The sequence below is a fragment of the Agelaius tricolor genome, unplaced genomic scaffold, assembly GCF_023055355.1.
Source record: "Agelaius tricolor isolate 1412-34295 unplaced genomic scaffold, bAgeTri1.0.p SCAF_1, whole genome shotgun sequence".
Taxonomy (NCBI): domain Eukaryota; kingdom Metazoa; phylum Chordata; class Aves; order Passeriformes; family Icteridae; genus Agelaius; species Agelaius tricolor.
This window is the reverse complement of record NW_027269261.1, coordinates 69,413,291-69,430,599: the sequence shown is the minus strand read 5'-3', so window position 1 is coordinate 69,430,599 and position 17,309 is coordinate 69,413,291. Positions and strand designations below refer to the sequence as shown.

The 17,309-nt window shown below is 38.0% G+C and overlaps 1 protein-coding gene across 2 annotated transcripts in view; it reads left to right on the top strand.

Annotated features, from left to right (window-relative positions):
- Nucleotides 1-17,309, top strand: part of SLC16A10 (solute carrier family 16 member 10) — a 71,773-nt gene that overhangs the window by 49,704 nt on the left and 4,760 nt on the right. Inside the window, exons 4-6 of one of the 2 annotated variants that reach the window (XR_011681016.1) lie at nt 8,897-9,040; nt 10,555-10,783; nt 12,026-12,443. Coding sequence is in view for 1 of the 2 variants with exons in the window: in XM_071438449.1 (XP_071294550.1) it covers nt 8,897-9,040; nt 10,555-10,783; nt 12,026-12,261 (609 nt within the window). In the remaining variant the exon portion in view is untranslated. Of the gene's footprint in view, nt 1-8,896; nt 9,041-10,554; nt 10,784-12,025; nt 17,173-17,309 lie in introns of those variants that run through there. The other variant, XM_071438449.1, reaches the window with a different exon arrangement.

The following is a 17,309-nucleotide window of genomic DNA, read 5'->3' as shown; positions in this document are numbered from 1 at the left end:
CTCTATCAGTGATGTGCCTTGTTTTTGTTAATAAGAGATCAGATTCCGCTGTGCAAATTCAGTGTGTTTAAACCTTTGCTCCCTAAAATATGTGCCAATAAAAACTGTTGTCTTGTGCAATCAGCTTGGAGAAATGAAGAGCCAAGTTCTTGTGAGATCCTCTGTAGTTACAGCTTTCATAGGAACTTGTCTGAAAATCTTGCTGTGTAATTTGCAAGCTGCATTTACTTCCATATACTCTGGAAGTTTCTAAAACTTATTCAGGACAACACATTCTATTTATTCTACCTGTTAAGAAAAATGGATATTTTCCACTTGTAAACTGCTCCCTCCCCAGGAAAAAGCTTTGGGTCGTTAGGAAGAATTAGACTGGAAAAATATAAAGGGGGTATAGAAACCACCTAAGACTCTTCAGGCAGATCTGGGCTGCTGTATTGGGATAAGGTATGATAGTCAGGATGAATCTCACTGCAGTGTTTGATGTCCTGCCCAGCAAGACCCTTATCATCATCCATAACATTTCTTACAAATATTTCTGTAATTCTTCAAGCCTCCCCTGAGGGGAGAACACACTGATGTTGTGTTTCCTGAATGTTGTTAGCTATGACATCTCTAAATTACATCTCCTCGTTTGAGAAATGAGTGTTTTAGCTTCTGCCCTTGTCCACAGACAGTGGCAGTGGCTCTGTGTCCTCTGCTGTGGGAGACTTGCCCAAGGAGCCACAGTAGGAAGGATTTACCTTGCAGTATGTGAAGCTGTTCAAGTTTTGTATTGTGTGTAAAGTCCTGATCCTACACCTCTCTCCTCCCTTTAATTCTTATGCCCCTGGATTCCACAGTGGAGACAAATGGAAGCACAGAAATAAATGTTTTCCTCTATGTCTGAGGGCAGAGCATGGTGAAGAGTCTGGTGTATACTCTAAGGACTCTAGTAGCCAAAAATCGCTAAACTTTCATTTACAAAATCTGCATATCCACAATAAAGTGCATACACATAACACATCTTGTAAGGCAATAACACATCAGTTCTTGTAAGGTAAGTACTGTCTGTTTTTTGAACCACCTGTATTATGTTATAAATTTGTTACTTTTAGAATGTTGAGTAAAATAATGCTGAATATCCAGTGTGTGTGCCTGGATTTTTTTTTATTGAAACTGGAAAAAAAACCAGCCTCCATCACTCCATTCACTTGCTTTTATGGGCTGCTGTTCAAGAAACCTTTTCATTTCTTCAGATCTCCTACATCAGTCATTTGTCTGAAGTCTACCATGTCTTTTATTTCCCAGAATCTGCTGTTAGTCTTGTAATGGTAGGAAAGTATCTTTTAAATTATGTCCAGTACTAACCATAACTGTGTCAAACAGATTTCTCTATACTGTAGGTATTCTAAAAAAGCTAAAACTAGGTATAGCTGCCAGTTTTAGCACTATTACCTTTCTCATCCACTTAATCTATCATATTTCTTTCTCCAATGGAAGACTAACAAGACACTGGTTTTGTAAAGGTCTGATGTAATTATTAAGCAGATATCTCTCAAACCCAAAATCTTCAGTGGCTCCCTGTGCTTTACTTGCTTTTCTAATCTTTGCATTTATCTCCCTTCAGATCTCAACATCTGCTGCAGTTTGACTGCCCAGGTTAGTGAAATTTTCCCCCTTTATCCCACTTCTATTTTCCCATTTCTGTCATTATCCTGTGCACCCATTTCTTTTCTAATATTTCTTAATATTGACCTGGAAGCATTTATTCTTGGTTAGATCGTCCACTTTGGACATTGGGGGTGGTGGTGGGAAAAGAAACAAATTATTTCCTACTTTATATTTGTAATTGCTATTGAAAGCATATTTTAGATATGTTTGTCAAATAAGTACTGAAGACAAATAATATAGGTACAGAAAGAACAGAAACAAACAAGAATAAACCAAAGCTTTTCTGTGTTTTTTTTAAGAAGTAAAAGTAAATGAAATTAAAAAAAAAAAAGGCAGCAGGTATGCTCAGTTGCAAACTATGTGGTGACCCTGAAGTTATGATAAGAGCAAAGGAGTCTTCCTCAGGTCTGTGCAATACTGGCAGGTTGAAAGGTCTGAGTTTCATTGTGGTTTCCTTTGTATCTGTCTCTAACAGCACACTACTTCATGTACTCAGGTGTAGTACAAACTATTCTAATAGCAGATGGAGTTTATGATTCAAAGTCAGAGTAAAGTGCAGAGCGTGTTATCCTTTTTTATTTTATTTTTAATTTCTTAACTTTAATGGTAAACTCAAAATCCTGTCTTTGGACTCTAGAAACATCTTGACTTGAACTGAACTCTTGAAACTCTTCACGTGCCCAGAAGCCTGAGATCACAGCTGGTTTTGCCCTGCTGTTCTCATACAAAGTAACAAACAGTCATTGCCAAATTGCTTCTCTCCTATACAGACCACCTTTTGTGTCCAGTTCCTGCTCCAGGAAGAGCTGTATGGAAAACATCTTCACTTTTTAAGTCCTATTCAGATTTGTGAATATCTCACCATGTGTTTTGAATCTTCTGTTGAGATCTCAGAACCTAGCTCTTTCTATTTGATTTAGTAGTAATTGTCAAGCTCTGAGGTATTTTCCGGGTTCTTCTCTGATTATTGGGTTAATTTTTTCATTACTAGTGAGCGGAATATTTTCTAGAAAAGGGAAAAAGTGGTTTTGGATTGCTCTAGAAAGGGGAAAAAAAGGGAACATAAATGTCTGTATCCTGAGTAAGGACTGTATTTCTGTATAAGGAGGAGAGAGTATCATCATCTTTTCCTTAGGACTTAAATGAAAATTGGACTACTTGATTCAATTTCGATTCAAGGCCCCGATCCAGTAGATACTTGGCAGTGTATTTAGGACTGTCTTGAAGAATTGAGGCAATTAAAAGCTTTCTTCTGTTCCCCAGTAGAATGAGTCAGGTGCTTCACCCAGGTTTGTGAAAGCTGAGGGGGTTATGACTGTGTCCACAAGTAGATCTCTAATCCTGAAGTGCTATGGATGCCCTGGGAATTCTTTGGTGCTTGAACAGAGGTTTGAGAATCTTTTTAGATTTTACTTGCCTAGGTCCAATGGTTTAAGGAGTCTAGTTTTGAGAGATGTGATATGAGTAGCACAGATGCTGTTGCTGAGCAATGATGTCAACCTCTCTTAGGACATGACAGTAGCATTGTACAGGATTTGTACAGGATATCCTCATCCATTGCTTTGATATTCCATAATTTCTTAATGGTAGCATATCATGTCATGTGCTTGATTTTAATTGCATAAGTTGTAAACTGATAACACTTTATGACATTAGTAAATGCCACAAGGATTTGTGTGTTGGGGAGGTTTCTCACGAGTGGGACTGCTGGGGTTTGGTCCTTCAGCTTTTATTTGCAGCATCAGCCTCATTACATGATTGAGACAATAGGAAGATGAGATTAGAGAAATTAGGGTGGGTTGTTTGTTTTCCTTTTTCCCCCACAAATCTCTGTTGGTCCTTAGTTTGGGATGTTACCTGTTAGATGTTTTAAAATAGATCTGCTGTTATTCTGGAAATTCAAATTAATGTGTGACCTGTAACTCTCTAGTTCTGATAGTAGCTGGTTTTGGACATAGTTGAGTCTTGAGAGTAAAGCAGGCCCTGGAAACACTGCTTTGGGCCACAAGAAATGGCTGGAACTGAGACTGTAAAATATGGATTGTAGTCACAAACAGGAATAATTTAAAATAATGTTTTTAAAGGGTTTTATCCAATAATTTAACTCTCATCCCTTGTGTACATAACACTTCATTTCTTGTGGATCCCTGACTTTTTTCTGCATCCCTGTGCTCAGCTTCCAAAGATGCATGTGTGCCTCATTTGCCTTGCTGCTGCTGCCCAAGCCACACCAAGCCACTGGTTTCCTTCACATGCTCTTTAGGATAACACTAACAGCTCTGAGATTAAAAAAAATATTATTCCCATTTAGGGCATATGGCTTCAGCACTAGCTGTTTTTTGAAAAAAAAAAAAAAACCTCAAAATTATTTTAACTGCGTAATTGTAAGCCTTGAGTATTTTTGAATATTTAATGCTTAGGATTTTTATGTTTAATAGGCTTAACAGTTAACCTGTTAACTGTTGTGTTCAGTTTTACTTCAGAAATTCAGATTCTGCTTGTTCTGAATCTTCATGATATATGAATTATTATGTTTAATCCGCTTTACTCAGTGGAATAAGAGAAAAGTTCACTGTTGGCATGCAATGAATCACCTTGTTTAATTTTTTCCTTGTTCTTCACATAATTTAAATTGACAAGAGATAAAAAGAGGTATTACCACTGTTGAGGGAAGTGTGTCAGCAGGAGTTTCTCGAAGATATGCATATGCATATTTGTCATGTGAAGACACTTAGCTAAAGTAATATTTCATAGAAATTCTCAGAATATTGGCAATCCCTTAAAAAATTGATCCAGGTTAGGTATTAGTCATGCTATTTCTGTCTCTTAACATGAAGATCATCTTTTCTGTAAAGTGCAGGAGTGGCTGGCTCATTTTGCTGGTTTTTTTTGCTTACCAGTGAAAGTTTCTTTGGTGGAGTCTGGACTAGAAATTTATTTGCCTTAAAAGATCTTCCTGGTGCCCAGTATCATATAAAGCTCACTGGTAACCAAGTTTCTTTTTCTGTTTCTTACCCTCCTTACCGCCCTCCCGCCCCCCCTTTTTTATGGTGAGTCCTTATGTTGGAGAATAAACAGTGACTTTCCAGTGTTAATTTATGCTCTGCTTCTTAGCATTTTCTGAAACATCCAATCATCCAGGACAGCTCACTGCAAAGAAAGAGATCACAAGTCCTGGCTACAGCATTGATCCAGCTGATGGGATGGACAGGGTGCCACCTGGACCCCGTGTGGCTGCTTCTCTCTGGCCTGGAGATAACTAAATTGCATAGAAAGTGAGAAAGTTATGCACAGTCTGTTCTTGTAGACCTTTCTGGAAATGGGTTATGGGGTTTTAGGGCTTTTGGTGCTGACTCCACCCTACAATCCATACTGGCTTCTCGGCCTCGTTCCTGCGCTTGCACCGTTCTGTTACGCTTATCTCCAGGAGCCAGAACAAGGACGTTTGTCCTGGAAAAGTGCTGCCCTACCTTTGTATGGGCCCCCTTCTCCAGCCACACACTGTTCTTTTTCACAGTATGTTATTGCCAACAATCCTTGGCTGTTACTACCAGCAGTCCTTGGTTGGCTCCACAGCTATCTGGCTATCAGTGTTTGAGACATGCACATGAGCCTCCTTATCTTCTAGGCTTCTACACCCCCTCAGCTCTTTCAGAAAACGTAATTTGGAGAAGTTAATAATATTTCTACTACACAAATGGTACCAGCAGCACTCCCTAAGCATTTCCTTTTATTCTCGTGCTTGTTTACAGTGGAAGTGTCAGACAGCAGGACTTGCATCAGTAATTGAAGAAAAAGGTGGTTTCAATGTGCTCAGAGTTTCCTAAGTTATATGCTGCTGTTGGCCATCTCTTTTGGTCAGAGAGAGACTATTGCATTTAGCCTACAAAAGCTTTGCTTGATCGGGAATCCCCAAAATGGAATATACATGGGAAGAAAGTGGTTGACAGAATTATTTCTTACTAGTTCATAACCACTTCTTTCAGATTCACATTCTTTGTGTTCAGGAAAAAAAGGAGCTACGGCTTTGCTCAGATTGATGTCTTTGATTCACTGTGTGAGTGTAGCTGAAATGCACATGCAGTGAAGGGGAGGGCTTAGAAATACCTGGGTCTTGGCTGGTTGGAGAGAGGTCAACCAGAACTGTGTATCAGAAAACATTCCAGCCACTACCAAGTGGCTGATATGTCTTCTAATCCCATTGTAACAGTAATGAGAATTTGGACAAGATCTGTGTGTATCACCCTGATAGAAGAGAGCACAGGCATAAAGGAAAATGCTGATGCCAGGGATGCATTCAGTTCTGGTCTTCACTGTCTATATATCTTTATTTGGAAAACTGGATTGTACAAGGATAAATTATTTTTTTTAAATAATGAAGAAACTGTGCTACTCTGGACTGTAGTTTTGCCTGAGCTAACCAGGTCTTTTCTACATTTGGAAAAATCAGACCTGCAATTCAGCATGCACAGAGCCCTGAGTGAAGAAGCAGCTACATTACTGAGAACAGGCACAACACACATTCAAATGCTTTTGGCCTTTGTGTGGCTAGGTCCCCATTTGGCTGCAGTAGACAATGCCTGGAGAGTTGTACAATTACAACCTGTATAGTTCTGCAGTGAGGAGAGCATTGATGCCTTGAGAATATTCACTAGCAATTGCTCATCGTGAGATTTTTGAGTAGTTCTAACAGCTAAAAAGCTGTGGAAATCTGAATCTTGCTTGAGCTACTTCATGAATATATTTAACCTAGTTACACTTACAGTACTGAATTAGTCCTGAATCACTGTATTTTTCAGACAGTTAATACTGCTGCTGCTTACTTAGTGACTGTGTCACTGAAGACGCTGTTTAGGACCTGAGCTCTGAGAGATCAGGCCAGGTTGCTCAGGGCTTTGTGCACTTGGTCCTGAAAAACCTCCGAGGAAGGAGACTGAACAAGCTCTCTGGACAGCCTATGCCACTGCCTTCCTGAGGAAAAAAATTCTCCTTTATATCTACTTGGAAGCTTTCTTCAAGATTATTGTGCGCTTAAGAGTAGTGGAAGCAAAAAAAAAAAAAAATCCCAAACCCAAACAAAGACAGCAACAAAACAAAAAATAAACTCAGTTATCAAATAAAAGAAACCAGAAACTAATTTAGCTATTTTAAATTTGGGATGAGTAGTGGTTGTTTCCTTGCTTAAGTAGTTAATTGAATCAGTATTTTCCCTCCTTGGTGGAAGAGTGGCAGCATTTCACCCCCTGTGCTGCTTTGAGAAATCCAGTTACTTAGTTGCAGGTGCAGGGTTAATAGTTATCTAGATACTGAGCTTTATCTTGCCTCTTGAAAAGCCTCCAGGGAGTGGATGGATCAGGCCTGCTAATTAAACAATCTATAGGCTGCAGAAACCTGGACGTGGAACAGGTGACAAAAATTGCAAAGAACACCTTGGCTTCTCTTGCCAGCTGGGCCAGCAGGTGTTGACAAGCACATAAAGGTAGGGGTGGGAAAACTGTCAGCTTTTCCTTTTCTCACCTTTGAGAAAGGGAGTAAGGAGAACAGCTTATCTTTTATGTTTAAATGTCATTTCAGATGAAAAATTCCATCAGATTCTGTTCCCAAATGTGTCTCACAAAGCAAAGGAAAAAACAGAAAAAGCAAGCAACCTGTCTTCAATTTAAGTTAGAAGTTTTTCTTTAAAACTAGAATAAACCTTGTTTTTTTCTTTCTTACAAAATCAGTTATATTGGACAAAATAATATTAGATTTAATAGGCTTTCTGTAACATGTAAAAAAAACTCCAATAGATTTTATACTTAAGAAAATTACTGTTACTCAGCAAGTCCTATTTTCTTGTTGGAAAAAACAGCTCTGCTTGTATAGTAACATTCTGGCCAGGAAAGAATTCACACTATTTTGCTCTAGAAGTATTTGCTAAAACGGAGAATTTTCATTTTATAGATGAGAAATTAGGGGTTCTCTGGTTTGAAGCGATATCAGCCTGTGGTTACCTTGTCCCTCGAATGTTCTTACTGCATCTTTACTGAAAATCAGTTTCTTCTGTTTCGTCTTTCACATCTCTGAACTTTCACTTGTTTTTACTTGTTTACTTTTCTTGTTCAAAACTACTTATGAACATGGAGATTGCAGGACTGTGCAAATGATTTCTACATCTTCTAGTGCCCATTTTGGCATAGCCACACATGTTCCAAAAAGCAAAAGTGAAAAAAAGTCTCTTGTGGATAATTTTCCGGTCTTTGGGGATGATTAAAAATAGAAACAAAACCAAAAACCAAAAAAAAATCACAGCAAAATACCAGTCTGGTTTTTATATATATATATATATATATATATATGTATATATATATATATGTATGTATATATATGTGTATATATGTGTATATATGCGTATAGATATGTGTATATATATGTGTGTATATGTGTGTATATGTATATATATGTGTATATATATGTATATATATGTATATGTATATATGTGTGTATATATATGTATATGTATATATATGTGTATATATATATGTATATGTATATATATGTATATGTGTGTGTGTGTGTATGTATGTATTTTTTTTCACTATGAGTTGAAAATACTATGAGTTGAAAAGTTGGAATTATTGACACTGGTAGTTCATCCTGTTATGGTCGATGGTCAGTTGCTTTAGTTCTGCAGTGGCTGATAAATCACTCTTCCAGTCTGCCCTGCCCATTGCTGCTGAAGCTGCTCCCTCGCGTGGGAGTGCTCGCTGCTGTGTTTGGCACTGCAGCTGGCTTCTGCCCCACTTCCTCCTTGCCCTGGACATCTTGGATGTGGGGATGAGACCTCCTGAAGGGCCTCTCCTACTTGCACTGTCTTGTCTCCAGCTCTCTGCTTCTTGCTCCTGCCCTGAGCTATGTTGCAAGCTTGGTAGCCCGTGGGCTTCTGTGTTACTTTGAATCTATCATTAGTAAATTTAGAGTGGTTGGAGAGAACGCTTCTCAGTTACATTTTTTTAAAATCGTAATTAGCCCAAGCCTTCTTGTTTTCCTGATTAAAATTAGTTAGTTGTGGATGAAGCAGCCATACATTTCAGATTGTTTTTATTGTATTCCACTAAATATTGCATTTAAAATCTGTAAAAGCAGAGTAAATCAGATGACCATTTGTAGCTGAATTTGTGACTGACAGATTACTTCTACTTAACTCAGGTTTTCCAAGGTCTATCTTTTTAATTCTAAAGCAAATTTATTTTCTCTTTTTAAACAGATGAATCATGTAAAAGAGAGATTTGGTGACAGCGTGCCAGAAGAAGTGCTTCTGCTGTGTCTGGGCATTACTTCAGGAGTTGGCAGATTGATCTTTGGCAGAGTTGCAGATTATATTCCTGGTGCAAAAAAAATCTATCTACAGGTATGTGTTTATTGTTTCTATATTCCTTCTGAACTGTGGATTCCAAAGGATTTGATTTTGGGTACTATTAGTAAGTAAGCAAAATTAACTGATTGGAGATTCAAATTTGAGAAGTTTCAAAACTCTAGGAAACTCAGTGTATGGCTTTTGATACTAGGAGCCTTTGGTACAAAGTTTATGAATCTCTGATTTTTGTTTTTTCATTTTCTCTGAGAAAATGTCTCTTTCCTGCTGGCTGTTTTCACCTGGGAATGAAAGAAATTACTGTTCATTAGCATGTGACTGAGAACCTTTGGGGATTCTCTAGATTCTGCTTTCTCTGTTTTATGCCAGATTATGATTTCATAATGGCTTTTCCCATATAGGAGAAAAAAAATTAAGCCATGTTTCTCTAGTAAGGATTTTGGATCTCTTGATCTTTGACAGGTACTAATTTGGTGTCATCTATGGTCTGTGCATAGTACACAGGGGAATGGCCATGGCAATACAAGTGGTGCATAGTTGAGGAGATTTTGCAGAAAGAGTCCAGGCTTCCAGAAATGCTGAAGCTTGGGGAGGAAGGAGGATATACATTTCTTTCCCTCCACACTTATAATTTTTTTTAAAAATACTAGCAGTGTTGGTGTGGGATTTCGTAAAAAGCTTTAATTTACTTCCATATTGGCAATTTCGAGGTGTTTTTCATTTGGTCTCTTAAAATGAATAGCAAGGGAGGCATCTAGTGGGGGTTGTCTGCACTGCATTATGGAAATAAAAAATTCTTAGGAAAGTAGTATTATTGTTCTGCTGAAGTATTTGTTGTCATGGATAAATTTAGATTCTTTGATGTTTTATTGCAGTTAGGTGGAACATTGGTTTCCAGTGCTTACATATGGATGGTGCACAGGCAAAACTGTTACTGCTTTTATTTTCTTTTTAATTCTGCTTCATTTTGCTGAAAGACAGTTTTATTCCTTTGATCTGAAACAAATAAATAATCTAAGATTATATTAGAAAATCTTTTTAAGTATGCATGACTACAGCAGTACGTCAGGATACTTTTTTTTAATGGAAAAGTTAAATGTTTTCACTTCTGTTGAATATAAGCACCCTGAAATAATCACTCATAATATGGATATTTTTACTTACAACTTAAACTCCTTACTTTACAGCAAGGAGTCTAATTACAGTATTCCAGCTATCTTAAACTTTTAATATTTCTGTGACTTATTTCTCAAAACTATTAGTGCATAAGAAATGACCTTACACAATCATTGTAGGATAGTGGATTACAATTGCATTTTCAAAGCTTGTGAAATGGGTGGTGGAATTTCTTTGCCTGTCATGAGTGATATATTCGTTTTATCTTAATATGTAACTTCTGACAGTAGTAATCCATGGAGACTGATTATTTTAAAGTAAATACAGGCAGGCAATCTAATTCACTGCAAATGCAAGGAGGTTCATCTGATCCCTTATGATTTGCAAATTTGATGCAATGCATTTTTATATATTTTTTCCTTGTCCATATTTAGGTGGCCTCATTCTTTTTTATTGGGCTGATGTCTATGATGATTCCATTGTGCAATGTCTTTGGAGCTCTCGTTGCTGTCTGTCTCTTCATGGGCCTGTTTGATGGGTGCTTCATTTGCATTATGGCTCCGATTGCCTTCGAGCTGGTTGGGGCTCAGGATGTCTCCCAGGCCATCGGATTCCTGCTTGGACTCATGTCAGTGCCTATGACAGTTGGTCCACCCATTGCAGGTGAGTGTAGGCAGGGTTTGTAGCTGTAAATGTGTTTCTGTGTTTGCATGACTTTTGAGAAACACTTTGGCTGTGTTTCCCATTCCTGCATCACGTGCGGAGCTTTGACATCGGAGGTTTTCTCTGTGTGTGCTTGAGAAAGAAAAGGAAATTTACCTGCTGCTCATGGGTTGTTAACTTACTGCACTCTTCAAAGTTTGCTCAGTCTTCTTCATTGTATGCAGGTGTAAAACATTCCTCAAAAGAAAGATAGATGAGTTTCCAGTTGGATTTAGGACCTGATTTTTTCCAGTTTGTACAACTGACAGCCTATTGGTTGCTTGTGTTACAGAGGGCCTCCAAATTAAAACCTGAAAATTAACTGGATTCCAAAATTTGCTCATGTTAAAACCATTGTGAGGCTAAAGGCTCCAGTCACTTTAATTGCTCCTCATAAGTAGGAATATATTATTTAAAAAAAATAATATATAATTATTAATATATTAAGTGGCTTTATTCATCCTTTGCTGGGAGACTGACAAAGTACAGGTTTTGAAGATGAAAACTTGGAAGTTCTTGGGAGGTAGAAATAGCTAAAGATGTATTCCTCACCACTGATGATTTTCAGTGGTAATTTACCCTGAGGTTTAGTGAGTGAAAGGTACTTCATAAGATGTAATTGAACTATGCAGCATTATAAAGGATAAAACTTTTATGCTAGAACAGCACACACTTGGTGCTTCCTACTATCACAGCTATTAATATTTAAATAGAATTTGACTAATGGGAGGAATTTGCAGAGAACAATTAGAGTGAATTATTGGGAAACACACCCTTAGTAAGAGGCCACAAGGAATGCAATATATGGAGTATATCTAGAATTAGAAGAATGGGCACATTGATCAAAGGTAGCTGTTTCCAAAAGGAGGAAGAATTTCTCTAAGTCATGGCAAGATACAGGTGCTGGAGAAGCTCAAATGAGCAACTTTCAAATAGGAGAGATGGTGCATGTTTTCAGTGGATGGTAATTAAGCAATTTTTAATTGGCTGAGGGGTGACATCTGAGCTCTTCATTACAGCTCCAAGTCAACTATGGAATACATTTCTACCTCCGTGTACGCCTCTGTTTGGCCATCAAGTTGTCAGGTTCTAGTGGTTATAATCTGTGCCAGCTCTTGGGTTTCTGAACCCAGAGCCATGACCTGTTTTCTGTAGATTCCTGAGGCCCCTTTATTTATGAGTGGTCACTTTGTGCCTTCCCAGGTTTGCTGCGGGACAAGCTTGGCACGTACGACGTGGCGTTTTACCTGGCTGGAGTCCCTCCCCTCATTGGAGGAGCGATTCTGTGCTTCATCCCCTGGGTCCACGAGCGGCAGAAGTTGAAAGAGAGAGCAAAACCTGTTGATGGAGAAACTACTGAGAAAATGCTGGAAAATGAAAGCACTTTGGTGTCAGACACAACAGAAAAGCCAGCCAAAGAACTGGATTCTGGCTTTTGATGCTTTTTTCTTTTCCCTAAACCATCCTGACCTCCTCCTACAGAAACCAGATTTCTACTTGTTGGCTGAAGATACTGAAGTCTTGAACTATTGCTCAAATTGCAGAACTGCTACAAGAATCTTTTATACCATTGAACTTTTTTGACAAGTCTTTGAATTTGATTTCAAGCCACATTTTCAAGGTATTTGAAGTTTTGTAGCTTTAGTGTGTACGTGCGTAGTGATTCTGTGTGTGAAGAGAATATTTTTCTAATCCATCAGAACTGATTTCTGGAAATGTGAAAGCTGTTTTTCCTTCACTGACCCAGGATTCTTCAATGATGTCTATGATCCAACCTCTGCAGGCATGCCCCTGGGTGTTATACTGGATAATGTAGTAGCTCTTACGACTGATCTGTTTTATTGAAGTTTATCTTGCTGTTTACAGTCTTCTATAATTCTCTATCATGAATACAAATATGCATCTTTTTGCTGAAATGATTGTTTCATTAGAAAGCTAAATTATTATACAACTCTTGAAACACTCACTTGTGTTTGCATTCACCTTTCACAGTAGCCCAAAGAACATTAAGGATGGCATTTTTGCTGGGCTCAGGTTTTGAATATGTCCAAACCAAGCTCCAAGTGCAAACACATTCAGAAGTTAAGCTGCTGAATAATAGATTTTTTTATTGTTACTATTATTATTATTATTTTTATTATTATTTGGTGAAGGCAATACCCTTAAGATGTATGTTTATAAATCTTTTTTCAGGCAAACCTCAGAGCAGTGGATAGTTTTGAAACTGTACTGACTAATTCTTTGGAGCAGTATTGTGAATTAGACTAAATTTCAAATTATTCTGTTGTACTTACTAGGATTTCTTTTTTTGTTATTCGTAAAACCAAGACAGCTTTAAAGGATACATTCTAAGTGCAATACCAAGTTGTTTTTAATGTGGAAATATACATGAGCTATTAAAACAACATTCAGCAATTCAAGATTTTTGCACTATGTGAACATGCAGGTTTATTACAGGTCTTTATAGCTGTGCTCAACTGCCTGTGGGTTATATGGCTCCATATTTTTTTCAAATATAAAGAAATGCCTTTGCATGTCCTATTTCTTTCTTAACACCCTAAACTAATGGCCCCACTGCTTATGTATCCTTAGGTATCATGCACTGTTTGTCAAGCAAGTAACCTCTTTTTCTGAAAAATGTTTCAAAGCATAATACTTTGAGATGAAAACACTGCTTTTCAGTTTATCATAAAACACTTCTAAGCATGCTGCTTATCTATGGATATGGTTCAGCAATCACTGGAATACTTAATTTTTTATTTCAGGTCCATTTAATACCAATAATTTTTGTTGCCTCATTTAAAACCATCATAGCAAAGAGTAAACTAAATGTGATCTGGGAAAAATGCATATTCAAGTGCTTTGTTTAATTAGTAACTGTTCTTTACATAAACCATGGAGGCATACTGTTTGGGTTTTTTTTTATGATAGCCTTTAGTATCTTTTTTATTTTCATTCTTCTTTTTCCAGTGTTGTAGTAAATTGCTCAGAAAACCCATATAAAACAGCAATACTATTGCATTTAATGTTTACATCTAGCAACTGACAGAAGTTCCTTAAATATAATCATGCAAAGCATTCTAATTATTGTAGACCAAAGCTCAGGCATTTTTTATATTGCAGAATTTCAAGCCCTACTTTGCGTGAGTGAGGTCTAAAAGAACTGAATATTAAAATGTTAGAGAGACATATGTGGAGGGACTTGGAGGTGGGGGGAGAAAAGCCAATCTGGAAAACCAAGGTCCTTTCAGGTTCACTGGGACTTGTGCTTTGGCACATTGCAAGTACTTCTAAAAATGTCATTGAAATATGCATAATAGTGTTAATTAAAATTACTGCCTTCATTACAAAAGTGATGCTGACAGCCAATGCTGCTTTTGTCTGGAGTGTTCCTGTAGAACGTGATATTCAGTATTATTTTCCATTTGGGCAACACAGAAGGTGTTGTTGGCTAAGTGTGGTAAAAGACTCTCGTTTCCTGTTGTCCTGTTATGAAAAATTAGTGTTCATCATAGATTTTGCATTTCATGTGTGTTTTAGCCCTGAGTTTTATACCAAAAACAAAGCTGCTGCTTTTTTTTATCACTGGTGCAATTTGAAAGGATTGTGACCAAGTATAATTATGGCATCTTTCCAACTTGCTGCTCTGCATCTCTAAATTATCTGGGAGAGTATATAAAATAATTGTTGTAAAGATTTATAAATGACATGGAAATGGTATATCAATAGTATGGATCAATTATTGCCATGCTGTTTAAAAAAAAATAAAATCCAAACTCTCATATTTACATAAAATTTATAAAAATCCCCCAACCAACAAACCAAAAAACCTGCAGAAATAGTGATCTCTGTGAGGAGGGTGCAATGACTGATTGTTTAGGAGTGATTCCTATGGTAGAACCAGCTAGTGAGTGGGATGTTGGATGAGAGGGAAGCAGAGTTTGGTGGGAAGGAGGCTCTGCTGGTGTGATGATGTTGGAATAACAAACCCATTTCTGATGCAGTGCCTGTTTTACAACAATGCTAAAATTGGAAAGGCTTTTCAGAGAAGAAGTAAAGTAAATTACTGTTTAAGAACTCTATTAGCGTCTTTTCTGTTAGTTTGTATCTGTGGGGGAAATGTCCAGTAGCACATGCTCTTTTCTGGACAAAAGCATAAGGTGTTTATGTCCTAAAGCTAGGTAAGATGAAAAACAAATTCAGATTGTTTGTGCTGGGGCTGACCAACCACTGAGAAACTTATTGAGAGAGATGCTAGATTCTGTATGCCCTGAGGTTTTAAAAATGACGTTAGATGACTCTATTTTAAAAAAACCCAACAAATGAATCCCCAAACAAACTAAAACATTAAAAACCCTACACAAATAGCAACTAGTTAGTAAATTTATTTAAGAAAATATTTAATATTGTAGAAGTGGAGAAAAGGACTGCATATTCAATTTTATTTTAACTGAATAAATGCAAATAAGATTTTGTAACGATTTATTTTTAGGTGTGAAAACCTATTCATGGGGAACCTGCTGAAATCTTACTTTGATGACCCAAATCATGCAAGCCTTAATCTGGTTGGGGGTAGATTCTAAAATTAAAATAGCAGCTTAATTCAAGAAGACCCTTAAGTCAGTCTAATCTATCCCTCTCTTGAGAACAGTTCATAGAGTACTTTCTGTAGACATTATTCTTGTATCTTATAAGCAAAGTAATCTTCTTTTCATTGAATGTTCTCAGGGTAAATCTTAAGAAGAAAATGAGTAGAAACAGGTTCATTTGAAATGGCAGTGTGAAATTTCCAGTCCTATGTGATGCTGTCATTTAATACACCAGATCTTGAAACCAATGGTACTTTTAAGCAAGGTTTTATTGGTTTCATACCTTTTCAGTAGGTATGAGATCCATTTAATCTTCAGAAAACTGTTCAGCAAAGAGTCTGAAATAATGGAAACCCTTTGGGTTCTTAATTACATCTCAGCTATGCAACAGGATCCAATGTGTAACTAATAAAGTATTGTTGGATTTGTCCTGGCTACTTTTGGAGGCCTGTACAAATCTCAGACCCAGACTTCAAATTACAATGTAGTTAGAATTTCTTGCATCCAGGTATTTCTCTGTTCAGCATTAGAATTTAAATTATTTTTCTTATTTTATTTCCAGTGGCAATTTATTGTCTCTGAAAATTGCCCCCATGAGTCAAAGATGCTGTAGCTGTTCCATGGCCTTTCTTCAGGGTGTACTTGGCATCAGATGAGGCAGACAAGTGGCACTGTTCTCCTTCGGCCTCTCATGCACTATGTGTGGGCACTTAATTCCCCCTCCCTGCAGGGATACTGGATTGTCAAGCTGATGCCCACCACACTGGAAATGGGTGGTACTTCCCAGCCTTCCCTGGATGAAGCCTTTGAGCATGCACAGCCTGGTGGAGCAGGCAGGTTTTGGAGTGGGGGGAGTTGTGAGGTTGTGGGAGGCAGCAGCTCTCGAGGCTGGGTGCCAGATGAGTGCTTTGATCACAGGCCCGTGGTGTCAAAAAGGGACGCTGCCATTGTAAAGCAGAAGTGTCCTGCTCAGTTCCTTGCCTCGAGGGGTACCTGCCAAAGGGACAGGAGGTGCTTCCTTGCAGCCCCAAAGGGTGTGTCTCAGGTTGGGAATCAGTGCCACAACCCTTCAGGTCATCCATTGGGATCGGCTGACACAGCCGGGCTCTCCCTGTGCTGGCTCGGGGCATTCCCAGCCCCGCTGCTTGCTCAGGGGCTCAGCCGTGCCCTCGGGGCAGGGAGCAGAGGCAGTGCCTGGGCTGGGGCCCCGACAGAAAGGACCCTCTGCTATTAGGAGTATGTGTGTGTGTATCTGTGAATCCAATGTATTTTAACCAGGGCATGCACAAACAGTCTGCATCTCACCAGAGGAGGTGTAGCTCTGAAATGATGGCTGAGGAAGAAGTGGTGCCTTTCTTTGCCTCCCTGTTGACAAGCACAGCACCGGTGGAGTTCCAGCCAGCCAGTGAGTTTCTAGTCACGTAAGCTTTGGCATATGTGCAGAATGCCTTCTAGGCTATACATATCTTGTGTCAACAGCTGTAATGTTTTGGAAGTGCATATGCTAAGATTAGAGCGATTTTATACTAAAATGTTTGCTAATATTGACAACACTGACATGTTTAAGTATCTTTATAGACATCATATTTTGTATGTTGGTTTTGATATTAAAGGGTACACATTTTGCTAGCCTTAACTCCAGTCTTTCAAGTTCTGCTTTGTTAGAAGGGTAAGAAATGAATGTCTAATGTTTTTCGTGGTGCTAAAGTAACTGTGATCAGTCTCAAATTATTCAGAATAAAGATGGTAGTTCATAATTGCCCCATTTGTTACTGCATGCATCATTTTTAGTCCTATTCTTGTGTAAAACTCATCATTTTGAAATGTAATTTTGTTGTATTCTGATAATTATTGACTCTAGTGTGAAGACTTTCACACAAAAAGTCTTTACAGCTTTT